The 25509-nt window shown below is 48.9% G+C and overlaps 1 protein-coding gene across 1 annotated transcript in view; it reads left to right on the top strand.

Annotated features, from left to right (window-relative positions):
* Positions 1-1199: 1199 nt before the first annotated feature.
* LOC138566872 (protein jagged-1-like) overlaps positions 1200-25509 on the top strand; it is a 453219-nt gene continuing 428909 nt past the window's right edge. Inside the window, exon 1 of the mRNA XM_069644589.1 lies at positions 1200-1483. Within this exon, the coding sequence (XP_069500690.1) occupies positions 1409-1483 (75 nt within the window). The 5' untranslated portion in view covers positions 1200-1408. The remainder of the gene's footprint in view (positions 1484-25509) is intronic.

Genomic DNA, 25509 nt, shown 5'->3' with positions numbered 1-25509 from the left:
TTTTAAGGACGTGGCTCTCCAGCACTCATAGCCCATCGTAAAAAAAAAAAAATCTCTGTAGGGCACGAATATGTGTGCCACTGGGTACGCTCTGCAGAAGTACCCCCCTTATTTGGCTCTGCCACTAAGCACCACTAAGCACCACTGAGCATTCGCAGACAAAGGGAACCCGTGAAGTCTAGGCAATTATATGCATTGCTGTCTGTTGCAATGTGTTCAAGAATTGCTGAACTAAGTCCCACAAAAGAGTGCTGGGTATGTTGGCATCCTCAGTGCCAGCCCAATTCACAGTGGGTAGGGTATATGTATTAATGTTATATATTTTTTAAATCAGTTGGTCAAGAGGTGGACGTAGGAGAAGTTGGGCATGGGTTCTTTCCCCCAATACAAAATGCACCAAAAATGGTGGTAAAAGAGCTGTGGGTTGTTATCCGGGGTAAAGACCATCTATGTGGCATCGGGGAAAGTTTGACGCTCAGCATTTAAATCTTCCTACCAAGTCTTTAACAAGTGTGCCTTTCACCCCTCGATTTTAAATCAATATGTGTCCTGGCATCTGTTTTCTGCATTCAGTTCCCGTTAACAAGCATTGTCAAAGCCAGCCGGTTCGGCGTTTTTTTGGTCGGCATTTACCAGGCACTGCCATAATATGCCCTTGTACTCAAATCATGGTCAAGCTTTTCCCATCTTAGGGCTAGGTTACAGCATTCTGGCAGCTTCTGGCAAATGCCTGGACAAAAGGCAAAATGGTTGGCTTTGCCAATGCTTGTTATATTGTCTTGGTGCTTTGAATGGACAACATGGGTGTATACAGGCACTTAATCTGCACAGTACCACTGCAGGTGTGCGGGGGAATCACACATGTGCAGCATATGTGGAGGCGGTGGAATGTCCATGCAGACACCTTGCCTGGATTCACGGCCACACTCGGGGAGCCCGTGTTAATTACCTGCCTGCTCTTTGCCCGCTACATGGCCGCTCTCCGGCCATGCCCGCTACTTCTCGGCTCTGTGCCTGCCCTGTGTACCTGCTGGTTGCTTGCTCGGGCCACCCCCTGCCGCCCAGGCGTGTGCGCGACCCTCTCCCACTCGCCCACCCGCCGGGGTGTGAGGGAAAGTTGCGAGCGGCTCAGGCAGGGAGTGTCTGTGAGGCGCTGCCTGGCCCCACCCAGGCCCGCATGATGTCAGCTCGGCTGCCTGTGTCTGAGCCGGGGCTCTCCCGGGCTGGGAGTGTCATTGGCTGAGCCTGGGGACCGGCAGAGAGACGGGAGCGTGCCCGTGAGATCCTCGCGGGAGAGACACGCTCTCCCTCCCGCTGGACTCGGCTGGACTCGGAGAGTGGCCGGGAGCACCTGGAGCCGTGGGGCCGGGCTGGTGCGGGACGACGTGCACTGGACCCTGGGCGCACGATGAGGCACCGCCGGAGCGCCCTGCTTCCCCTGCTTCCCCTGCTCCCCCTGCTGCTGCTCGGCTCCCAGCCCCAGGTAAGACCCTGCCCTCGCATGGACCACCTCGCATGGGGGGCAAGGTGCGCGCACCACCCAACGTGTGGGTGGGTAGCGTCTGTGTGCATGGAGAGTGCTGGGGGCACCCCCGGTAATACGGTGTATATTCATACTGCCCGTCGACTCTCTACGTTCTGCCCAATGCATGTAGACTGCATTACCACGTGTTGAGCCTTTACAGGTATCTCTACGCAAAATACAGCCCGTCGAACCCAATACATGCGTACTGACTGCACACTGTCCTTTTGCATGTACACGGTATACCGTACATGCATATTGCCTGACTCATTAGAGACATAGGCACTGCGCGACGTAGCATGTACAGTCTGATTACGCTCAATGCAGCGCATACGTGCTGTTAAACACAGTACATGCTTACTGGCCACTCGCACACACTTATTCTGTTGGTCTGATTACATCTAGACCGTGCATTGCCCAGACAACACCGTACGCACCGTCAAACTAAATACAGGTATCCAGTGCTTCATTTGCAAGAAAGTGAGTGCCAGGGGCCAAATATGTTCTAGCACGCCTCTGACACACCGGGCTGCTCCATAGAGTCTCGACATATTTGGGGTTAAAGTTGCAACTGCCACCTGTTCATTGAAGCTGATGGATGAGTGGTCTGACTCTGGTAGTGCCCACTTACCATATGAGCTGTGGGCCCAAATTACATACATGTGTATCTTTCAAACACACCATGGTTAACATGTTGCTCTTATTCCATCAGTGGCAAGTAGATTGACCACCTAACCACAAATACAGGCACCGTCCTTACTGAACGCATGACATGTCCTGTCAAACACTGCAGTCAGGTCTTCTTGTATAGATTGTCACTGGCCACAGCAACTCCTCTTCGACCGACCTTGTCCCTGTATTGGGGCTGCTGACTGGTGACTGTCCTGTTGTTTCCAACCCACCCCCGGCTGTGGCCGTGCTGCTGGGTATTAAGGTAGAGAATTTGCACCAATGTCAAGCAGGCTGAGTGGAGTGTGCAGGCATGGCTAGTATGAGGGAACAGCACTGCCATTTTTCAACTCATTGTTACTCATGCAAATGGCTAATTGGCCATGACTCGCCAACCTAGACCACACTGTTGTCGCTGGTTGTGTTACTACGACTATTAAAAGAATAAAGTTGCCAAAACACCACGACTTAATCAAAATGGGCTCAGAAATACACGCCAGAGCTCACAAATAAGTGTGGGGGCTGAGCCCTGGCAAACGCTCCTACAAATTAAGCACTGCGGGTATATCGTGCATATGTAGTGTCCACCCCAATACAGGTACACCGCGCATGCACACTGCCCGACTCTACATACTGAACACCGTCCAGTGCAATAATTCAGCACCCCCTCACTGTCCACTCCAGAGCATGATGGCTGTCCACACATGCTGTAGCTATACTGCCCAGACCAATACATGCTTGCGGGGGTCTATTGCAGACAGGGAGGGGCGATCTTTTGGTCCAGTGGAGGAGGGGCCGCCTGCAAACGTTGCAAGATCCGGAAACGAATTCAGAGTTACTGTTTGACAGCCCAGATAAGGTGAAAAAAAAGATGTGGCAATATGACTGAATTGCGACTACTGTAGAGGGTAAGAACTGCCATCGCTTACAGGCGGCTTTGAAAGGAGCGAACAACCCCTTTGACTGTCTACACACATCTGTCCAGATTCCCCTGCCCATGGGATGCACCCCAATGGATGCGTGTTCGGATGAACTCATATCCAACTAAGCAACTCCTACGGATCTATAACGCGGTAACCAACATGGGGTGTCGATTGTGTGCCGACAGACACTTTCATGCATATCACGTTGTTTTGACCGGGTTTGACAACACTAAGAACGGGGCATATGGTAGACCTTTTTGGATGCAGACCCAATGTGGCATTTTCTTTTGCGGGGGTAGCACTTTCCAACTATCTTCTGCCCGGTCACATTTTTAAAGGATGTTTTCACGAAGGAGGGGGGGGGGGGATGGGGGTGGTACCTGATTAGCCGGGAGTTGGTCCCTTGGCTCCTTGGTTTTACTTTTTTTTTTCTTTCCAATCCAATGAAATGTACAAGGATGTAAGATTGCTTAAAGTGATTTTGTTTACATTATGGTAAGATCAAAGGTAAAGGTTTGCGTTAAACCATGCATCTAATAATATATACATTTTTTAAGTGTGCGGTGGTCTATGCATGTTGCCTGGCCCTGGAGCGCAGTGCCCGGCGAGTGTGTGGGCCTCTGGTGCTGTGTGTGGGGCTTTTGGGGTGTATTTATATAGGTGGCGGTCTGGGGATGCTGGCGGGGGGGGGGGGTGGCATGTTTGGGGTAGCGGTGTGTTCAAGACTGGAAGTGTGTTCTCTGTGTAGGTGTGTGGCCATGCCGATCCCAGGTGTGGGGGAGGGCCCCTGTTAAAGGAGCGGAGACCGGGGTATGACCATCCGAGGGTTCAGGAGTTGGGGGTCTATGAGGGGCAGCAATGCCAGAGGGGGGGTGTCTGTGTGGGGATGGCTGAAGGCCTGGAGCCAGGCCATGGGTGTGTGTATTTAGAGTCCCGGGAGGTGTGTATTCTCCGAGTGAAGTGACTCTGGGGGAGGCGTGGGGTTAGCGGAGAGGCGCGGGTGAGAGGGTGATTATGAATGGTAGGAGTGGTGTCCGTGGGTGGGGCTGTGGGGGTTACCTTCACCTGAGCACCCCTCTCACTCACATCCTCTCACCTGGACATTCGTGATTCCACGGGTGAATAAATCCACCGCGAGTTTCTGCATGAGGGCTATAATGTGTCGCCAAATTCATGACAATGAAATGCCCTTTAAATAAAATATATTAGAAGTGTACCGCAATTGTAGACATCTTTCAACAGGAATAATATGTCTGCATTACCTGTTTATATGCAGTATCTTTCTTTGTCCCAATATAGCGCACGTGTTACAAGTTAGCGAACATTTGAATTGTGAGCTCTTTGAACACTCCTTTGATGGGTCGGGTCGCTGCATTACCCGTTTTCTCCTGGCGTCTCCTCAGATAGTTTCCCTCACCATGCGCCCAGGTCTCCCCTCCATCATCCAGGCGCGTGCGTTAGGCTGTGTAGTGTGGGCTTCTCCTTGCTCTTGTTTCCTACCTCCTATACTATGGAATGACTTACAGACAGATTTGTTGTGGAAAAATGATTGGCCGTAGGCATTTATTTTCTACAGAAAATAACACAAACAAGAATCATGATAACAACATGTGTCTGTGCTTTTGGGCACACCGTGTCCAGGGTTAGCGATGCCAGCCTTCTCCTTGGTCAGTCTCGGTTACCCTCGGGCATCCGTTCCTGGACACGTGCCGCCTACGACTTTCTTCTACCGTGTACCGAAGAAAGTACTCGGCGTTCCTGCTCCTCTCTCCGCTCGTTTCCTTCTTCCTGAAGTTTTGCAGGGTGGGTTGGGTGGCAAAACGCTTCCTTCTCCTTTGCCCAGGTCCCAAGACGCCTACCCGTACGAGGTGAGCGTCTTGCCTGGTTTGTTTTTCTCCCTTGTCCTCTGGCCATACTTATACCCCCTCTGTCCTTTTGTTATTATCCTGGGCCCCTGCAGGTTTCCCCTCACACCTTGCCTGTTGTTAGGGGCTGTTGCCTGGCAACGCTGGGGCAGTGGCGCCAACTGGCTGCCCCTCCCCATGTTTCTTCGCGCCATCTCGCCCCCACCCCACGCTTAACCCCCCAGGCCCTCTATTGGGCCGTACTTTGCACGGCCCGGGGCCTGGGGCAGCTGTACTTGTCTAGTGCCTAGCTCCTCTGCCTCTAGGCACATCCTTGTTTAATCTGGTAACACGGTGTCCGTCTTCAGTTGATTGTCCTCCTGGTGCTTTTCCAGTAACGAATACAAATACAAAGACTAGGCAAGGAGGAGGAGGCACACGCCGTCTATGAAGAAAGATAGCTCACCGGGAAGAAGAGAAACGTGTAGCCACAGGCGCAGGGGGGCGAGACCCTGAGTCAGACAGTCTGGAAAGATGAGAGACACTCGCCTGATCAGCTGTGGGAGTTCTGCACTCGGAGTGAACTGCCATTTGCGTGGGGACATGGGATCACGCTAGGGAGGGACGTCGTTTTTTGTGAAACGGAGACATTTTGAGGCCCAGGCCTGCAATGCCATTGGATTGTATGAGATACCCAGTTACATGGAAGTTGTTAGACACGCACACACACATACACTCCCTCTCCCTAATGTTTCAACCCCAAAGACTTGCTAGAGGGCTGCGTGGTGTGCAGAGGTATCGTTTTGGCAGTGTGGCATGCAAGCTACTCAAGACCGCAAAGTCACAATGTTGCTACACTGGCGCCTATTGGCCACTGCTTGCAAACATACGGCTCCCCCAGAGGCCTGCGAGCAGAGAACCCAAAAGTCGGGGGAAGCTCCGAAGGGAACAGGGCTTTTCAATGGCTTCACGATGTCGGAATTGTTCTAATCTCAACGTGATGGGGGTAAAGTTCCCCCATCTCAGTGCACTCAGTAAGATGCCTCAGCTCAGTGCACTCGGTGGGGTAAGATGCCTCAGCTCAGTGCACTCATTGGGGTAAGATGCCTCAGCTCAGTGCACTCAGTGGGGTAAGATGCCTCAGCTCAGTGCACTCATTGGGGTAAGATGCCTCAGCTCAGTGCACTCAGTGGGGTAAGATGCCTCAGCTCAGTGCACTTGTTGGGGTAAGATGCCTCAGCTCAGTGCACTCAGTGGGGTAAGATGCCTCAGCTCAGTGCACTTGTTGGGGTAAGATGCCTCAGCTCAGTGCACTCAGTGGGGTAAGATGCCTCAGCTCAGTGCACTCAGTGGGGTAAGATGCCTCAGCTCAGTGCACTCAGTGGGGTTAGATGCCTCAGCTCAGTGTACTCAGTGGGGTAAGATGCCTCAGCTCAGTGCACTTGCTGGGGTAAGATGCCTCAGCTCAGTGCACTTGCTGGGGTAAGATGCCTCAGCTCAGTGCACTTGCTGGGGTAAGATGCCTCAGCTCAGTGCACTTGCTGGGGTAAGATGCCTCAGCTCAGTGCACTCAGTGGGGTTAGATGCCTCAGCTCAGTGCACTAAGATGCCTCAGCTCAGTGCACTTGCTGGGGTAAGATGCCTCAGCTCAGTGCACTTGCTGGGGTAAGATGCCTCAGCTCAGTGCACTTGCTGGGGTAAGATGCCTCAGCTCAGTGCACTTGCTGGGGTAAGATGCCTCAGCTCAGTGCACTTGCTGGGGTAAGATGCCTCAGCTCAGTGCACTTGCTGGGGTAAGATGCCTCAGCTCAGTGCACTTGCTGGGGTAAGATGACTCAGCTCAGTGCACTTGCTGGGTAAGATGCCTCAGCTCAGTGCACTTGCTGGGGTAAGATGCCTCAGCTCAGTGCACTTGCTGGGGTAAGATGCCTGAGCTCAGTGCACTCAGTGGGGTAAGAGGCCTCAGCTCAGTGCACTCGTTGGGGTAAGATGCCTCAGCTCAGTGCACTCGTTGGGGTAAGATGCCTCAGTTCAGTGCACTCAGTGGGGTAAGATGCCTCAGCTCAGTGCACTTGCTGGGGTAAGATGCCTCAGCTCAGTGCACTCGTTGGGGTAAGATGCCTCAGCTCAGTGCACTCGCTGGGGTAACATGCACCAGCTCAGTGCACTCGCTGGGGTAACATGCACCAGCTCAGTGCACTCAGTGGGGTAAGATGCCTCAGCTCAGTGCACTCAGTGGGGTGAGATGCCTCGGCTCAGTGCACTCAGTGGGGTAAGATGCCTCAGCTCAGTGCACTTGTTGGGGTAAGATGCCTCAGCTCAGTGCACTCGCTGGGGTAACATGCACCAGCTCAGTGCACTCAGTGGGGTAAGATGCCTCAGCTCAGTGCACTCAGTGGGGTAAGATGCCTCAGCTCAGTGCACTCATTGGGGTAACATGCACCAGCTCAGTGCACTCAGTGGGGTAAAATGCCTCAGCTCAGTGCACTCAGTGGGGTAAGATGCCTCAGCTCAGTGCACTCGCTGGGGTAACATGCACCAGCTCAGTGCACTTGTTGAGTGTAAGGTGCCCCAGCTTGGTCCACTCGTTGGGTTAAGATGCCCCAGCTCAGTGCACTCATTGGCGTAGTGTTTTCAAATACTTTTCACTCATTGGGGTTAGCTGTCCCATCTCCAAGCACTTGATCGCGTGAGTTGCCCAAGCTCAGTGCACTCGTTGGTGCAGTGTTCCAGCTCCATGCACTCCTTGGGGTAATGTGCAGAGCACCACCTTTTGGGGTACGATTCCCCTTAATAGTGCATTCGTTGGGGTAGTGTTCCAGCTCCATGCACTCGTTGGGTTAATGTGCAGAACACCACCCTTTGGGGCAAGGTGTCCTGGATCCATGAACTCTTTAGGGTGAGTTTCCCCAACTCGGCGCTCTCGCTTGGGAAAGGTGTCCAAGGCCTGTGCGCGCCCACACTATTTAACCTTGTTTCATAGGCCTTCTTCACAACTAGTTTGAGTTTTCCAGCTGACTTCAAAGTTGGTCCAGGAGAGCACCTCAGCTGCCACCTCCCCGCATACAGGAAGAGTGGGCCTGTCACAACTGGGCGCGATCGCCAAAGTGCCTTCAAGTTGACTTTTGTGTTGATTGGCAACCAGTGTAGACTTCTACAGACCGACTAAATGTGGTCTCCCCCGAATCAGAAACAAGGTTTGCTGACTTGCTCTGGGTCGGCTGAATTTGTTTAATCCACTCGGCCAGGCCACAAATAAACACTATGTGCCCGATTCATGGAAAAGTGCGCATTTCTCCCGAAAACGACATGAGCCTGTACGCAGAAGAAAAAATGCACACTGCGTATGCACACCCCTAAATTAGATCAGAACCCCGGCTGCTTACACGAACCCTTAAATCCGACATGAAAACCCACCTCTGCGCTGCGATTCCTATGCGCAAGTGTCTTTACGCCTGCTTTCGGTTTACGTAGTAATCAAGGGATTTGCGTGGCCATTTCTATGCCGAGAGGCTGCCTGTGTGGTTTCATGAATACTTGTTGTTTGGCGCAAACTTTTTCACATGTTCTTCCCCTATTTTCTGTTTTCTGCCCCATTCCCAGCCCTCTGCGTAAGCCACGCCCACGCTCTGCGTGGTGTCTCAAGGCTAGCAGTGATGTGCCGAGCCTACGCGAAATCCACGCAAGTCCAGGAAAAGTCCTGCGCATTCGATTCCATGAATCGACGAACTGGATTTTGCACGCAGTTTGACGCAGAAGTTCGCTATTTCCTACGCAAATAATTCCATGAATCAGGCCCTATGTTGGCATATTCTGTTCCTGGCAGAGGACTGACCCGCATCGAAGAGATTCTAATGTGAGGGTGCAACTAAAGTCTTCATTCCTGCAGAGCTTTGGCATTGAAACTGCACTGAGGGACCAGCGGCCACAACTGTAGTTGACTGGCGCTTCAAACAGGAGTTTTCCATCACAGTTCGGCACACCACCGTAAGGGTTTTACAGCTCCTAGCCGTGTCCGAATGTTTTCGTATTGTAACCCACAAGGGTGTTGCCAGACCAGAACCTGTGCATGTGAAAGAGCAGGGTTAGGGAAGGAGAGGATGGGAGAAGGTACATTTCATAGAGGAGGTAATAGGAAAGGGGGAGTGGAGAATAAGACCAACAGAAATAAAGGGAAAATGCAAATTGGCCGAGAGGGAAGGCATTACATTAATAATCTGTCTTTTATGTAGCGCTTTTCCCAAAGTGCTGTACCTCGAACATTTACATACAATTATAACACAACCGACTTTGGAACTCATTTATCAACTGTTGAAGGATGAAAGGCTGAGTTGGCCTTGCCAGGATTTTAACCCGTGGCCTGCAGATCACATTCAGATCTCAGCAGCAAGCACTCAGCCTGATGAGCTAACTTGCTGGCTTGTGATATGGTTGCTATGGGTTTGACGTAACTGTGGTTAGTTGTACTATCCAGGAGAGGTGGAGTCCAGGGGCGTGAAGGCGGAATCTAGAGCTGCCAAAGCATGGTACCAGATGACGTTGGTGAGTGGTTTTGTGATGTTCTCAAGCAGTCCTTAGTAATAGGAAGTAGTTTAGGATAATGATATCAATCTATTTCTTATATAGTGCTTCACACCCATAGGTCTCAGAACACTGAAACTACAGAAGACATTATTATCCCACAAGGTGGTACTCAATTTATCGACCTCGGAAGGATGAGTTGACCCTGCCAGGATGCAAACCTGCCACAGCAGGCTGCACACAGATATCAGGGGCGAGCGCGTAGCTCACTGTGCTATCAACAATACGATAGCTATGTCTCCGTTTGAAGCCAGCTCATGCCAGCCACTCGTTCCCAAAGCAACAGTGAACAGGTGCAGGCCTGTTGCACTGACCGTGTCCTCCTAGCTGGTCAGCAGACATAGAGGGGCTGATGGAAGACCACTGGGGGACACCACACAACAGCACGTGCAGAACAGAATCCTGCATGCCCAATGTAGAGGCTGCTGCGAGACCCTCAGGGCTGGTGGCCCACACAGGGGCATGAGGGGCAAACTGTTCTGTCAGGAAAGCCCAGGGAGGAGCTTATGTACCTCCAGTGGCAATTCTGGCAACGGTGTGACCCGAGGCATAGCGAGGATTCTCTAACAAGTGGGGCCTGAAGCCAATGTGGTGGGACCCACTGCAGTGACATTAACATGTGTAAATGCCCACACAGTGCTGCTAAGTGGGCATTTACAGATTGTGGGTGGGCCTTGCCTGCTCAGGCCCTACCCTACCCTACCCTCAGGCCTCTGGGTATGACCCCAATAATACCCCTATGTCAAGGCAAGCCAGTAAATGTCAGGCCAACCCGGGGCCTAGGCACACTTGCTAGGGGCGGCTGATCTCTGATAGCAGAAGGACGACACAAGGGAAGGGCGACCGCAAGAGATGTAAGAAATCCATGTCTGACTGGCTGCCCCCCTCAGCTCGTTTCTTTACCGGTGAGCCGGCATGCATTTTTTCTTTATTGCGGGAGGGAATAGTGCAAACTGAAGCAGCCCAAAGAGTTTCTCCAAATGCAAGGGTTTGATTTGCTCCTTCGAAAATGTGCTGCGCTGAGGGCATTGGGTGTGACAAATCAACTTTTCGGCCGCCAGTGGTCCAGGGATGAATATCGGGTTTTAAACCATCAATCATCCCCACACCTCTACTACACCAGAAGGGGTCCGAACAGATTGGAAACACAAGTCAATCATAAACCTCCTTGTCCAATTTTGGTAACGTGGACAGAATGGCCGGCTTATCTCTGATCGGTCGTGGATCGTGAGTTAGTTGCCACACAGTGAAAATACAATTACTCAATGATAAAAGGGACTGTCCAGTCAAGGTTGCATACACATCTCTACTTTATTATTATCACAACAGACAGTTCTAGCACACTACAAAATACAACCCACCCTGTAAAGGAATGTAGAGGACAGACAGTTTCCACGAAGCAAAAGGGATGAACTCTGAATGCTGACAGCAAGGTAGTCGGTATAGTAATTCAAGGACACTTGGTTTCAACACAAAAGGAGTAATGGGTCGTAAAATGTCACTAGGGGCCTCCGGAGAAGAACCGGGGGATAGAACTACAATGTGTCAGGCGGCAGGCAGTTTGGCGAGTGAGGCTGGATGGACGGCTGCAGGCTTGCCTACACAGTGGCTCGGGGTCAGGAGTCGTTGTCTCATTGCTGGTCGACGGTTCTGAAGCACCGACCGAGGCGTTTCGGATGGCTTTAGTGACTGCGCCATAAAAATAGTCAGCGGTGCACTCGGTTGCAGCTCGAGGGGCTCAAAAATGTCCTTTAAGGCGGACGTTGGTAGATGCTTGTTGAAGCACTCCTCCTAGCTTCTTCACTGGGCTTGTGTCTTCCTTTAAGGTGGATGGCCCAAAGCTGAGGAGAGTGTTGGAGGCAACTGCAGTGTCCTTGGTTTGGTTCAGAGACTCTCTGGCACTTCCCACCTAGGAAGTTTTCTGCAGAGCCTATCCGGGCACGGTGGGTGCTGGCTGGGTACCAGTTCTGGAGCTGCTGGAGAGTCTTCTGGATTCAGTATCACCCCATGTTCCCCATCAGATGTTTTGGGGAGGGATCTTTCTTCCCTCTTGGAGGTTCTGGCCTTCCTTCACTGATAGAAGATGCAATTCAGACTTAACCTTCAGCCAGGGTCAAATGCTGAGTTCTTCTTGCTGGATGTATGTGATTTCTTTGAATATATTTCCCCTACTGGAGATGTAACCGAATCACAGAAAAAAACAGATCTTCACCTATAATGCATTACACATATACCATTTCCCCTTCCTTTTTCAGTGAAATATATTCGGTGACATCACATTAGGGGAAATGGTATTCGAAGAAATATATGGTAACACTTCTTGCTACTCCTTGCAAAGTCTTCAGATGATCTGCCCAAAAGAGGGGCGCTCAGCCCTCTTTTAAAGCCAAACGGGTCACAGGGATTGGTGTAAGCTAAGCCTACCTTAATGAACCAATCCTGGGTCCCCACCCAACAATCTCCTGTATGCGTGACATCATAACCAGAGTGCTTTGCAACAGAAAAGGTAAAGGGGTCAAAAACTAAGTTCCACCAGTCTTCCTGTCTGTTGTGGTTTAAATGGTCTCTCTGGTCTAAGGAGCTCTCCATGTTTATTGTAAAAGCGGCAGGTCTTTCTTGAAACTGCGGTGCAACCAGACTTTTTGATACCGTCAGTCTACATAACCGTACCTTCTGAAATTGGTCCCCCTGCGGGGATGACTACTGTAACACACACTGTCTAATACACGCTGTCCCAGTCATGACATTTCACGGTCAAAGCGAGACTGAGGGCAGGAGCTGGCTTCAGGTTGACGAAGTGCATTTGAAAGGTTGTTGGGGTTTCCTGTCTCCTTTGTTAGTCTCTGCAGCCAGGCCCCATGTGGGCCTGTTTAAAGTACACTCTATTACTATGTTAATTATGTTAATTGCTGTCACCCTCTGGAGACCTAAACAAAAGGACAGGGGAGGGTCCATGGCGCCTTTGTTAGTTAATTAGGTTGGACATGGCAGGACAATGGCTTTGCCCTTCCCCTTCCGAGATAAAACGATGTACTCTTGGCTGTCAAATCCCAACTAAATATGAATGGGGGATTGCGCCTGTAGGCTGTGTTCACCCAGATCTATGTGTATGTTGTGCAGTGTGCATAGGAAAATGTGTGCAGGTTAGCCACACATTTTTTCCAGAGGTTGATCTACCATCATTCAATTTCCTTTACCATTTCAAAAAAGTCCAGGCGAGTGCACACCCACTGTGAGGATGGTTGAATCCTCACATGCCCCCCAGCCTCAACATGTGAACCACCACACTATGGAGGGTATGGTTCTTCATCAAGGCTTAAGTACCGTCTGATGACATCTGCATATCCATGATGGGAGCCTGGCTTGTGCTAGATGTTCATATCTAATCCCTGTAGGCGTATAGCCCAACGCAAAAGCTTAGGGTTTTCCACTTGAACGGCCACTAACTATTGAAGAGGCCGGTGGTCTGTCTGGATAGTAAAGTGTGACCCAAAGATGTGGGGTTTTTGTTTCTTTACTGCCCACAGGACCGCATACTCCTCTTTTTCAACAACAGCCCAGTTCCTTTCCCTTTTCGTCAACCGCCTGCTAATGTAGGCCACAGGTTGCTCTACCCCTTGAGATTTCAACTGCGCTAACACTGCTCCAATCCCAAAATCACTGGCGTCTGTCTGGATAATGAACCCCTGACTATAGTCTGGCACTTTCAGAACTTGGACCCTGCACAAAGTTCCTTTGTATCCTGAAAGGAGGTTTGACAGGCAGGGGTCCAAGTTATCTTCTTCAGCATTTCCTTAGACGGTACATCATTCAGAGGCATGGCAATGGTCCCATACCCCTTGATGACTGACTGGTATCACCCAGTAAGACTTAGAAAGGCTCTCCCCTGCGTCTGTGTGGTGGGGATGTCCCAATCCTTCACAGCCTGTACCTTAGCTTCGAGGGGTTATTTCTTACCTCCACCGACCAGGTGGCCTAGGTAAGTCACTGTGTCCTGCGCTATCTGACACTTCGTGGCCTAGAGAGTCAGAACTGCATTCTGCAGCACCTGAAGCACTTGTTTCAGGTGGGATAAGTGATCTTCCCAGGTGTGGCTGAACACCACTTTGTTGTCTAAATACACGACACTGAAGTTTTCCAGACCAGACAAAACCTGGTTAACCATCAGCTGAAAAGTGGCAGGGGCATTCTTCAATCCGAAGGGCATCCCAGTGAACTGATAATGTCCTTTTGGGGTTGAGAACGCTGACCTCTCTCTCGCTCCATCTGTCAAGCCAACATGCCAGTACCCTGCTGTGAGGTCAAAGGTACTCATGTACTTTGCAGCACCAATCTTATCAATGAGCTCACACAAAAGCGAACTTCAGTCTTCCTACCACTGGTCATTTTAGTGGCCAGTACCACTGGGCTAGCCCAGGGGCGTTGCGATGGCTCTATCACTCTTAGGGCATCATCTTGGAAAATTCCTCCTTGATGGTCTCCCTGACATCCCGTGAATAATACTCTTCACCAGCTTACTGTCTCCAGTGTCCACATCATGGGTGAACCAATCTGCGCGACCTGCACCCAGCGAAAACAGACTGGCAAACTGTCCCAGTAAACGACGACAGTCTGCCAGTTGCTGTCATGACAGGTCCGTTGCAAGGTTAACCTGACCCGTCTGGGGGTTCAGGAGCAGGAGGTCTGGGAGGGGATCAGTCGCCTCCATCTCTCCATCAGTCACTAATGTCATGACCAAATCATCCTGGCTATGATGGGGTTTTAGACGGTTGACATGAAAGACCCTGCACATCTGTTTAGGTCCTTTCACGTCAATGAGATAATTCACTTCACTGACTTTTTACAACAGACAGTAAGGCCCAGTCCATTTGTCCTGAAGGGCACTGGGTTTGGCAGGCTCCATAATCCACACCCACTGGCCTGGAGAAAAGACTGTCACTGTGGCCTTATGGTCGTGCCAGTGCTTCATCAGCTTCTGTCTGGCCTTTAGGTTTTTTGTGACTGTTTCATGTACTTTGACATTCTAGACTGAAGGCCAAGTACAGAGTCCACCACATCTCGTCTAGGGAATGAGGGGTTGCCCTCCCATCCCTCTTTCACTAGACTGAGGGGACCTCATACCAGTGGTCGAAGTGTACGAAAAGAAGTAGTGAAACTATGTTCCCTACTGGCCTGCACCACTCCCCACAAACCCCATCGTCATGCCCCCTCCCATGCACAATACAAACCACAAAACAAATACACCTGCTTTTTAAGGGAACGTCCAGTGCACTGCACTAAAAGTAAATGTTTCGACTGCTTCCTACACTTTTATTTTAAAACAAAATGGTTTCTTTTAAAAATAAAAGTATAGGAACAGTAATAGTTCATTAAAAGAAGTAGAGGAGCACCGCTCCCGACAGCTCCCACCCACTTCGACCACTGCTTCGTACAGGGTGTCCAAACAGAAGCTCAACTGGGCAAAACCTATCCCTGTTATGTGGCACCTCTCTGTAGCCGAACAGAATGCATGGCAAGAGAATATCACATTTTCTCCTTAGGTGCTCTTCCAAGCCACCTAACATGCCTTTCTGGGTCTTGTTGAACCGCTCAACAAGCCTGTTTGTTTGTGGATAGAAGGTTTTAGAGAACCGGTAGGTGACTCCACACTCTTCCCACATAGCCTTCATATACGCGGATATGAAGTTTTATCCCCCGTCAGAAACAACTTCCTTGTGGAATCCAACATTGGAGAATATCCCAATTAGAACGTTCACAACTACAGGGGCTTTGATGCTCCTCAGAGAGACAGCCTCAGGATACCTTGTGATGTGGTCTACCACCACCACAATGTATCTGTTCCATGAGCCGTTTGAGGATCCAAAGGACCCACAATATCCATGCCTAGTCTCTTGAAAGTCCTCCCAACTACAGGTAGTGGAATTAAGGTGGCCTTTGTGGCACCACCTGACTTACCAGAAGCTTGACAAGTCAGGCAGGACCGGACACATTCCTTAATTTTTACGCCCAATTGCAGTCAATAAAAGTGTGCAGATAACCGGTCCAATGTCTCAGTCACTCCCAAGTGACCCGCTAAAGGACTTTGGTGAGCCAAATCCAAAAGGAACTTTCTGTGGCATTGGGAATCACCAACCTTCTGGTGCCCTTGCTCTAAGAGTCTTTCGACTCATTGTACAGGAGTCCATCCTCCCAGTGCATCACAGACAGTACCAGACTGTGTAGGGAAGTGGAGAGACTCCTCCTAAAGCCTTACTGCAGTTTAGAGAGAATCTGCTCTCTATCAGCCCATGTCTCCACTTCGCGCAAAACAGCCCCAGCAAAAATCTTGCTGTCTGCATCTAGGAGGGCGATCGGCCAATAGTTCACAGGATCTCAGGCAGGAGGAATGTCTCCACTTACATTGCCTTTGGCTAAAACCAAGAGCTTGTTAGGAAAGATAACCACCGTTCTTCATTCGTATTTGGGTCTTTATAACCCAGTAAACCAGCTGTGTTTTTAAATCTAATACATTGCGTGTTGTCGCCCGCTATTATTATTTCAACTGGACCATATTCAGTTTTGATCTTGGTTAGCAGAACTGATAATGATGACAGAAAATCAAGTAGGCTAGACGAGATGGAGTTTCAGTAGACATTTAGGACCACCAAGTACCCGAGGGAGCATGGGCCTTTCAAAGTGACCCCGACTGCCATTATCCCCTCCATCTCATGTGAAATTATTTCCAATTTAGCAGTTATAGAGGATGTAAGTGCAATTAACAACCCCCCATTGGAAGGCCACTCGAGTCTTCAATCTGGCAGCCTCTTGGGTTCTTACCTCATACACGCCAAAACTATCTTGGGATCAGGGTCATTTCACCTCATCAGCTGAACTCTACTATCGCCCAAGGGTGCTTACTCTTTCTGTCAAAACCACTGATGCTACAATCTGGCGCATTGATATAATGGCCTGGGTGCACCCACTGCCGGGTGACAGCAGTGTGACTAGGACTGCAGGAGTTCTGTATCCATTGATATACATATGTTCTAGATAGAGTTGAGTATTATTGGGAACTGGGATCTCTTCTTGAGACCTGGTACTTTTCCCACTCAGTGTAACCAATCCACATTCAGCCACTCCCTGGCCTAGTGGGAAGTCCTCCTCTAGGAGGCCCACAGTAATGATGGCCTCTTCCACAAGTCAAGCATTCACTCTGGAGTGCTTGGGAAAGCCCTTGCAAGCAGGATCCCCTTTCCTTTGGCCCTGCTCCTTTCACACAAAACAACCTTTGTGTGGTGAGAATGCAGGTGTCCCAGTGGTAGGGGTGCCTGCACTCTTCTTTTTGGTGTGTACGGCTCAACTAAAGTTTGGGAATTTCCTTTCAGTCTTTTGGGGACATGACTTCGAAGAGGAGTGGGTTGAACCTTTGTCCTTCCCATCCTTGTTAATTTTTTGTCTAAGGATTTCTCTTGTGGTTTAGGTGTGCTTGCCTGAGCCTTTTTCTGGACTCAAGTACTTACAAACCTGTTGGCAGCCTTTGCAAGCTCCCAAGGGTCTGCAATGATCTTGTCCACAAGATTTTGGTGTAGGTCAATCTAAGAATTCTTGAATACATGCTCACACACAATTACATTGCCCATCTCTTTAAAAGTGTCAACTTTGTTACCAGACACCCACCCGCTCAGATATTTCAACAAGTGTGTGAACACTTCAAATGTCTGCTCACTTTACTTTCTGAGCTCTCTGAAGCTCTTGAGATACTGTTCTGGGGTTTTACTGAACTTCTTGAGGAGGACTGCCTTCATGCTCTTATAAATGGGCCTTTCCATAGGAGTTAACTGAAGAATTTAACCAGTCCCTGGTGTCGTTAAGCTACCCAGCAGCGCTGCACCCCACAGTACCTTGTCCACCTCCTGTAGCTGAAAAGTAAGCTTCAGTGCTTCAAACCAGTCAAAAATATCCTTCCCCACTTTGTAAACCTGCACAAAGTCTATGGGATGTGTCGCTGGGGCTTATCCCGGGCACTCTGCTTTGAGCCACTACAGCTGCTTTCGATAGAGGTGGATTTGTTGGCCTCCTTCCTCTCTTCGAGCTCCAACTTGCACAGTTCTATGGTTTTCATGTCCCGCTGTTTCTGTTCCTCTAGCACTCGTTCCTTTCCTCTAGCAGGAGCTTTATAGCCGCTGCCTCGTTAGCAGAACGATTAGAGGGCCACTTAGAGACTGTGCCGACGCCTGGGACCTGCGGGATGACACCCTAGGCCCTGACCTCAAAGACACTCAAGAGTGTTGAGAAACCATGCTTGCCACACGGTGGGATGGTTGGTGAGAAACACTGCTCATGCTGTCTTCCTCGTCATCTTCCGATACCCCTTCCAGAAGGTCCTCTTCATTTCGGGTACACAGGGTCTAACCCGTCCCCTGGGATCTTCTTCCCAACCACCCTCGCTTTTACCCAAGCTTAGAGGCTGGTCAGCAACTCAGGTTTAGTAACCTTAGTGCTGTGGTGAAGTCCCCTCTCTTCACACAGGACATGCAGGACATCCTTGGCCATGCTTTTCACAGTCTGTATGTCAAGATCCATGATTATTACAAATACCTAGCAGTGTCTAAACATTGCCTGCATAAGTACTTTTATCATTGGGTGACTAAGCTGTGTGCAAGGCTCCTACTAGATCCCACTGTTGCCACCAACGTGACAAATCAACTTCGGGGGCACCAGTGGTCCAGGGGTGAATATCGGTTTCTAAACCATCAATCAGCCCCACACCTCTAGTACACCAGAAGGGATCCGAAAAGATTGGAAACACCAGTCAATTATAAACCTCCTTATCCAATTCTGGTAATGTGGATGGAACAGCAGGCTTATCTCCGAAATGTTGTGGATTGTTGGTTAGGTGCAAAGGGAGTGTCCAGTCAAGGTTGTACAAAAGTATATACTATATTATTATCGCAATAGACAGGCATGCACTCTGGATACTGACAAGGAGGGTAGTCAGTATAATAATTGATCACAATAGTTCAAGGATACTAGCTTCAACAAAAAGGGAGAAATGGGTTGTAAAATGTCACTAGGGGCCTTAGGAGAAGTACCAAGGGGACAGAACCACACTGTACCTTGTGCTGTAGATGTTCTTGGGGCTTGACACGGGTGAGTCAGTTTCTGGGCACTTTGCAGCTTCTGTTACAGAGTTCAAGATGGGAGACAGTTGTGGTTATCAGGAGACAGGCAGTTCGGCGAGTGAGGCTAGACGGTTGGCTGCAGGCTGGTCTACACGGTGGCTCGGGTTAGGAATCGTTTTCTCAGTGCTGGTCCACGGTTCTGAAGTACTGGTCGAGGCTTCAGCCAGGGTCCAATGATGAGTTTTTCTTGCTACACTTTGAAAGTATTCAGATGATCTGCCAAAAGAGGGGCTCAGCCCTCTTTTAAAGCCAAATGGGCCACCGTGATTGGTGTAGGCTAAGCCTTCCATAATGAACCAATCCTGGGTCCCCACCAACAACCTACTCTATGCATGAAGTCATAACCATAGTGCATTGCAACATAAAAGGTAAAGGGGTGAAAACATGTAATACTAAGGCCCATCCTTCTTCCTGTCTGTTGTGGATCAAAGGGTCTCTCTGGTCAATGGAGCTCTTTTTGGTTCCTGATTAAAGCGCAGATCTACTTTGAAGCTGCAGCGGAACCAGACTTTCTGGCGCCGTCAATCCACATACTCGTAACTTCTGTATGGGGTCCCTCTTCGCGGATGACTACTGTAATGCATGCAGTCCCAGACATTCACTGTCCATTGATACTAATGATGGGAGCTGGCTTCATGTTGACACTGTGCATATCAAAGGTTGTTGGGGTTTCCGGTCTCCTTTCATAACCTCTGAAGCGAGGCCCCATGCAGGCCTGTTTGAAGTACACTCTATTCATATGCCAATTATGTTAGGTGCTGCCACCATCTGCAGGGCTAATCAAAAGGACAGGTTGGATCCATGAAGCCATTGTAAGTTAATTAGGCTGGTCATGGCAGGAGGAAGGTTTGGCCCTCCCTCTTCTGAGATGCATCATGTACTCCACCTGTCAGATTCCAACTAAATATGACAGGGGGGACTGCTCCTGTAGGCTGTGTCCACCCAGAGTACACAGGTCTATGTGTATGTTGTGCAGTGAGCATAGGAACAGGTGTGCGGACTAGCAAGAAAAATACATATTTTAAAAAATAATAAAATATATTTTAATTTGTTTAAGATAAGACCTGGAACTTTGAAACCTTGTCAGCGAATTATGCTTCAAGGGTTCAAAGCAGAAAAGTGCAGCGCAGAGGAGAGTGGCTGCCGACTCCCACAGGACCTTGTTATTATTTGTAGTGTCTGGACCCAGGAATGGTAGACATGACGCAGGGAGCACACAGTAGCCAACTGGTACACAAGGTAAGTGAGCGTTAATGTAGTTTCAGGGTACAGGCTAGAAGTAAGGGGAGAGCATAGTTACAGACATCCTTCTAGTCATATCTCCCATCCTGAATCCTCAACTGTCATTAGTAGAATTATGAGGGGAACACAAGTTTCCAACCTGAACAGCATTCCCTGGCTTACATTGTCATAAACAATGCAAGCCCACGCTGCATTATTCTATTCACCAGTCAAGAATGCATGTTTTAATTCCCTTCAAATCTTTTTACTCTCAACTTCCCAAACCAGGTAGTAAAATGCTCTTATTTCAAATTCTTGTCTGTCTCTTTCTGCATAGCGTTACAAAGAGAGACAATGTGACATGGAAATGGGAAACTGGCATCGCATCTATGGTTGACCTGGAGCAGGAAGCCATGCGGGAGGCAGCCAATGAGCTGAAAGGATAACTCAGCGGACTGAGTGCCTGTTCACACACTTGCCAGCTACCAGCTTCCAGCCATTTCTGGCAGGGCCTACTCAGCCTATCACCCTTCTGAGATCACTTAAAATAAATACCTTGTGAGTTGGGGAATAACAGCACCCAGAGACGATTCATCTGGGGATTGGTGCAGTATGACTATCAGTTATTTAAATATGTGTCTGTCCCGGGTGAGAGGGGGGTGGCTTGCTGTCTTGCTTAGAAACATCAGTGTGGAGGAGTACTCGCCCGCATAGACAGGCAACAAAGCCTTTGTTCATCAATAATCCCAAACATTAGCACCTCTTTTTCAGTCTGAATGCACCTTAACTCAGACTTGGGGGCCCAGGGGTTAGGTACCAGTCCTTGTACAAGGTCTGACCGTTATCCCCACTGGGCGATGGTATTCAAACGTTGTATGCCGAGTCCTCGCACCTTGAGTACAAATATTGTTGCTTGTCCTCACCCCCCAGATACGATATCTACTTATATTTTATATTATAAACAGTCACCCTACTCCCATTTTGAAGAGACTTTCAACCCCTCTGGACATCCTTTGTGCACCCTAGGGGGCCAGCCATTGTTTGAAGACCACTGTCCCAAGGAGAGATGTAACCAGGGCTGAGGGGGAGGACGGCAGAAGTGCTCAAAAACAAATCGAGATCTGGATGTCGCTGGGGTAAAGCAACCCAACTCTGTGCACTCACCCTTTTAAGAATCCAGCAACCTACACATATTTGTGGGGACTCGCAGAGGGAGACAACCATCCCAACATTCCCTTCTAACCACCCTTACCGTCTCCATGTGTACATTTGTGCCACCCTGCAGGGGGTGCCGCTGCTGATTGTCACTCAGAAATAGAAAAATACTACTTCTTGACACCCTTGTTTGAAATCGGAAAAGGTCATAGCGAGAAATAGAAGAAGTTTATTTTTGTCTACAATGCACACAACCTGGTAAAAAGGAACATTAAACAAATCTATTTCCAGTGCCAGCAATCCAGTCGTGCTACAAATTCTAGCACAAGGGGGTGCTTGCGTTAGAAAAAGAAACATTTTGCATTTTTTTCCAGTGCAAGGAAGAGCGCCTGCCCCCGCTACAGATAGAAGTATTTCTACTATTTCTAGCGTGTGCGGGTTCTCGAGAAAGAAATAGAATGAAAACAAGGTCCTGTGGGGAGAGGGTTTGGGGGGGGGGGGGTGGCTGCCACTCTCCTCTGTGCTGCACTCTTCTGTTTTGAGTACCTGAAGCATAACTCGCTGAAAAAGTTTCACAGTTCCAGGAACCTCACACCATCTGAAATGTGAGAGGTTTGCCTTTTCTACAAACTGGTTCAAGCATGAATAATTATGACAGATACACCCTACTGAAGGAATGAAGGCACATCAATCGTAGTCGTATAGTTCTTATTCAATGTAAAAGTATATAGAAATGTGCTGCTTCCTGACTCCTGTTGATATCCTTGTTAGCTGGGTGCACCCCATTGCTTGTTGGGAAATCCCAGAATCCCACCTGCCCCCCAATAGTACAGCGTACGCTACTCCCCTTCTGGTTACACACAATACCCATCTGCCCTCGTACCCACAGCAGCTCTCTGACTGGACTTCCGGACCCCTGACAGTCAGTCTACCAGAAGAGGCCTCGACAAGGTCGAGGCTGTCCATCTTCCAGGAACCCAAGCCACTCACTCTGGAAAGCCTGGCTGAAAGGCTCTCACTCCAGCCCGCATCTGCTACACCAGTTACACCAGTTTTCTTTGAAAATCAGTATTTATTTGTTTTTTTTAATTAAAGTGTTAATGGTCATAATATAACCTCATAACACTATAAGTTGCATGCATGAAAAGAGAAAAAAAGACATATTCACAATTAATACTTTACATATATCATACGAATAAAAACAGAGTTTGAAAGATTACACTTAATGCTAGCAGGATGCAGCATCAAAAGGTTATGATAAATAGAAGCTAAAATTGATTAGTTAAGTCAGAACTCACTATATATCTTTTCCCTAATGAATACATAATTTCATTAAGAATTATTACTTATCTCAATCAATTTTTCACAGATATAAAACGTATTAAAATGTAACTTGATATTTTCACCAGAGTAAATATAAGCCCAGGACTGATCATTTGATACATTATTGATAGCCATAAAGCCATCAGATCGCTTCTTGTACAGCTCAATTTGCCACAACTAGTCAGCAAGTGTCGAGAAGAGTGAACCTCCATTTTGCAGATTCGACACAAACGCTCCTGGAAAGGTATAAGGGACCAAGCACCTATGCGGACGAATCTTGGCAATTGTTCCAAACAAAGCGGGAGGATACACCTATTTACCTTGGCATGGTTGATTTTTACAATATAATTAAATGGGGCATTAACAACACATAAATAACCATGAGCATATAGTTTGTTCCTGCTTCATTGTACTGATTATTTAATTATAATTTTTATGCAGTAGTATTTACTCCACCCCAGGTGTGCCCAGGTCTGGTGAAGGTTATTGCCAGACAGTGCCATTCTTCAGTTTTTTCCTGATCGAGTGTAGATCAGGTTTTCTGGAGGACGCCTAGAAGATTGAGTTCATTTACAATGTGTGGTCACAAGCTTCAGGGGCGCCCGCCCCTACCTTCAATTTATTTTGCAGAAGTGGCAATGAAGACTTTTTAGACAGATTCATAAAATATTTTTTATTTCTGTCCAAAACAAGGGCCTTTTGATCATTATTCTACTGTGCCTCGCAATGTTGGTAGCATTCGCTGTATCGATAGGGTGACCAGACGTCAACAATTAGCAACTCAGTAGAAATTATTAGATATTTAGAATGTTGTCATTTTAGGAAGAGCTGAGCCCCCAATCTTTCAGGCAGCAGCCGTATGCATTAACTGCTTCAGCCACTGAGACCGGCTGAGAGGCAAGTACATACGAAGACATGTAATGTCAAACATAGGAAAAGCTCCTGTTATTTACATGCTTTTTGTGGGACTTAAAGTGTGGTATAGTTGAGATGCTCAACTTTTCACACTAAATACCAATAACAAGTTAATTGAAACAAAAATAACATTAACATACATAGTTCAATCTGTATTACTTAAAATATATCATGCTTGTTATTTACATGATTTTAGCAACACTCAAAAGCCACACAATGTGTATGCAGATACTGTGGGATGGGGGGAGGGGCATAGAAGGCTGGGTTAAGTGGTGGGAAGAGAGGGGTGAGTGGGTTTATTTATTTTATTTTATTGAGTATTTGTAAGGTGCTTTATAAAACAGAATTGTGTTTCAAAGCGCCACAAGGCTAAATGGGAAAGGATCAAGGGAAATCAAAACAATGGCAAAACAGTAATATACAGTCGTGGTCCGACTAGGCCTAGTTGCATTCGGCCGTGAAAGTGCATTGAGGAGAAGTCCAGGAAAAGGGAATGGAATGGGGAACAGAGGAGTGGACAAGTGCAGGAGGAGGGCCTGGGAGGGAAGTGCCAAGGGGAGCCTAGGAGAAGAACCTCAGGGTAAGTGCTGGTACAGGCGACTCTGAAGATGGGATGTGGCACCACCAAGAAGGGTCCTGCAGGGCAGTGAACTGGGGCAGGGGGTGTTGGTATTGACTGGGAGGAAGGGGCTGGGATACTGTGAGATTCACGAGGATCATGCCATCAGTCACAGCAGCATTGGGGTGATTAGCAGGGAAGAGAAGAGGGAAAGTGAAGAGGGAAAGAGGTAGAGAAGAGCAGAGTTTTGAGCAGTGTCCGGAACCTAAGGAAGTCTGGCTTAAGTCTGAGAGGGGCAGGGAGGCAGTTCCAAAGGGAGGAATCAGCCGAGGAGAGATACCTGACCCTCACTGTCTGCTTTGAGATGCATTTGACGGAGAGTTGGAATTAGAGGAGCGTAGGGCTCTAGAGTATTTAGGGAGGGAAAGTTGGGAGGGAAAGTTGGAGATAGCGTGGTCCCATGCCCCAGAAGGCCTTGTGGATGTGGTTTTTGGCCTCACAAGATGGTGGGGGTAGAGGGCCCAAAGAGCGTGGCCAGAGGGTAAGAGGAAAAGAAGGCACCTGTGTCCGATGAAGAGGATCTCCGTCTTACTGGCATTGAGACAGAGATCATTTGCTGCACACCATGCCTTAAAAGCAGACAGTCGGGATGAGAGAGGAGGAAGAGGGGGAAGTAGAGGGAAGTTTGAAGGAAAGCAGTGTGTTATCAGCATAACACTGGAAATGAGGAGAGCCGGAGGGGATCCGGTGAGCAAGAGGGGCAAGATAGATATTGAAGAACCATGGTGATAGGATAGAGCCCTGAGGGATGCCACATGTAGAGAGGGTGGTGGTGGAGGAGAAAGGGCCCAGTTGCAGCTGTGAGGAAGGTGGTCAGCCAATCCAATGCTCGGTCAGTGATGCTGAGGGTATCGCAGAGTCATTTTATGTGGATGGAATGTTTGACTTTGTTAAGGCAGAGGAGAGATCAAGGAGAATGAGAACAGCAGGAGAGTTGAAGTCGAGATTTGCAAGCATGGTTTCACAGGTGTTCAGGAGAGCAGTTTCTGTGCCTCCGGTTGCCCGAAATCTAGATTGATGGTCATGAAGGCAACCAACAAGATCAGTGTCTAGGGCCAGCTGGGGGAGGAGCAACTTTTCCAAGAGATTACCCATGAAGGGGGTAGTAGAAATAGGGCAATAGTTAGCCGGGCAGAAGGGGTCAGCAGACAGCTTTTTTAAGGAGAGGGTGCACAAGAGAGTGCTTGAGGAATAGAGGGAAAGAGCCAGTGGCGAATGAGTGGTTACAGAAGTCAGCAAGAGCCGGGACAAGAGAGGAAATGTTGTCCTTGATGGTTCTGGAGGAGCAGGGAGAACCTGTTTGTTGGAGGCCTCCATAGAGTGGACCAATTTAGAGACCTCATCCGGTGCTATGGGCGGGGGTTGGGAGGAGGGGGGCCAAGGGAGGCAGAAGAGCAGGCATGGGAGAGTAGTTGGGGTTGGGGGAGAGTATGGACAGGATATCCTGAGTTTTGGATGTGTAGTGGGAGGCCAAGGAATTGCAGAGAGCATGGGAAGGAAGGAGAGAGGTGGAGACTGCAAGTGGATTGGCAACTTCATTGCAGATTTTGAAAGGTTTGGTTGTGTTGTTAGTGGA

Source organism: Ambystoma mexicanum, chromosome 2p, assembly GCF_040938575.1.
Source record: "Ambystoma mexicanum isolate Mex_15411 chromosome 2p, UKY_AmexF1_1, whole genome shotgun sequence".
Lineage (NCBI taxonomy): Eukaryota > Metazoa > Chordata > Amphibia > Caudata > Ambystomatidae > Ambystoma > Ambystoma mexicanum.
Note: the sequence above shows the minus strand (reverse complement) of the source record. Positions and strands in the feature narration are given on the sequence as shown.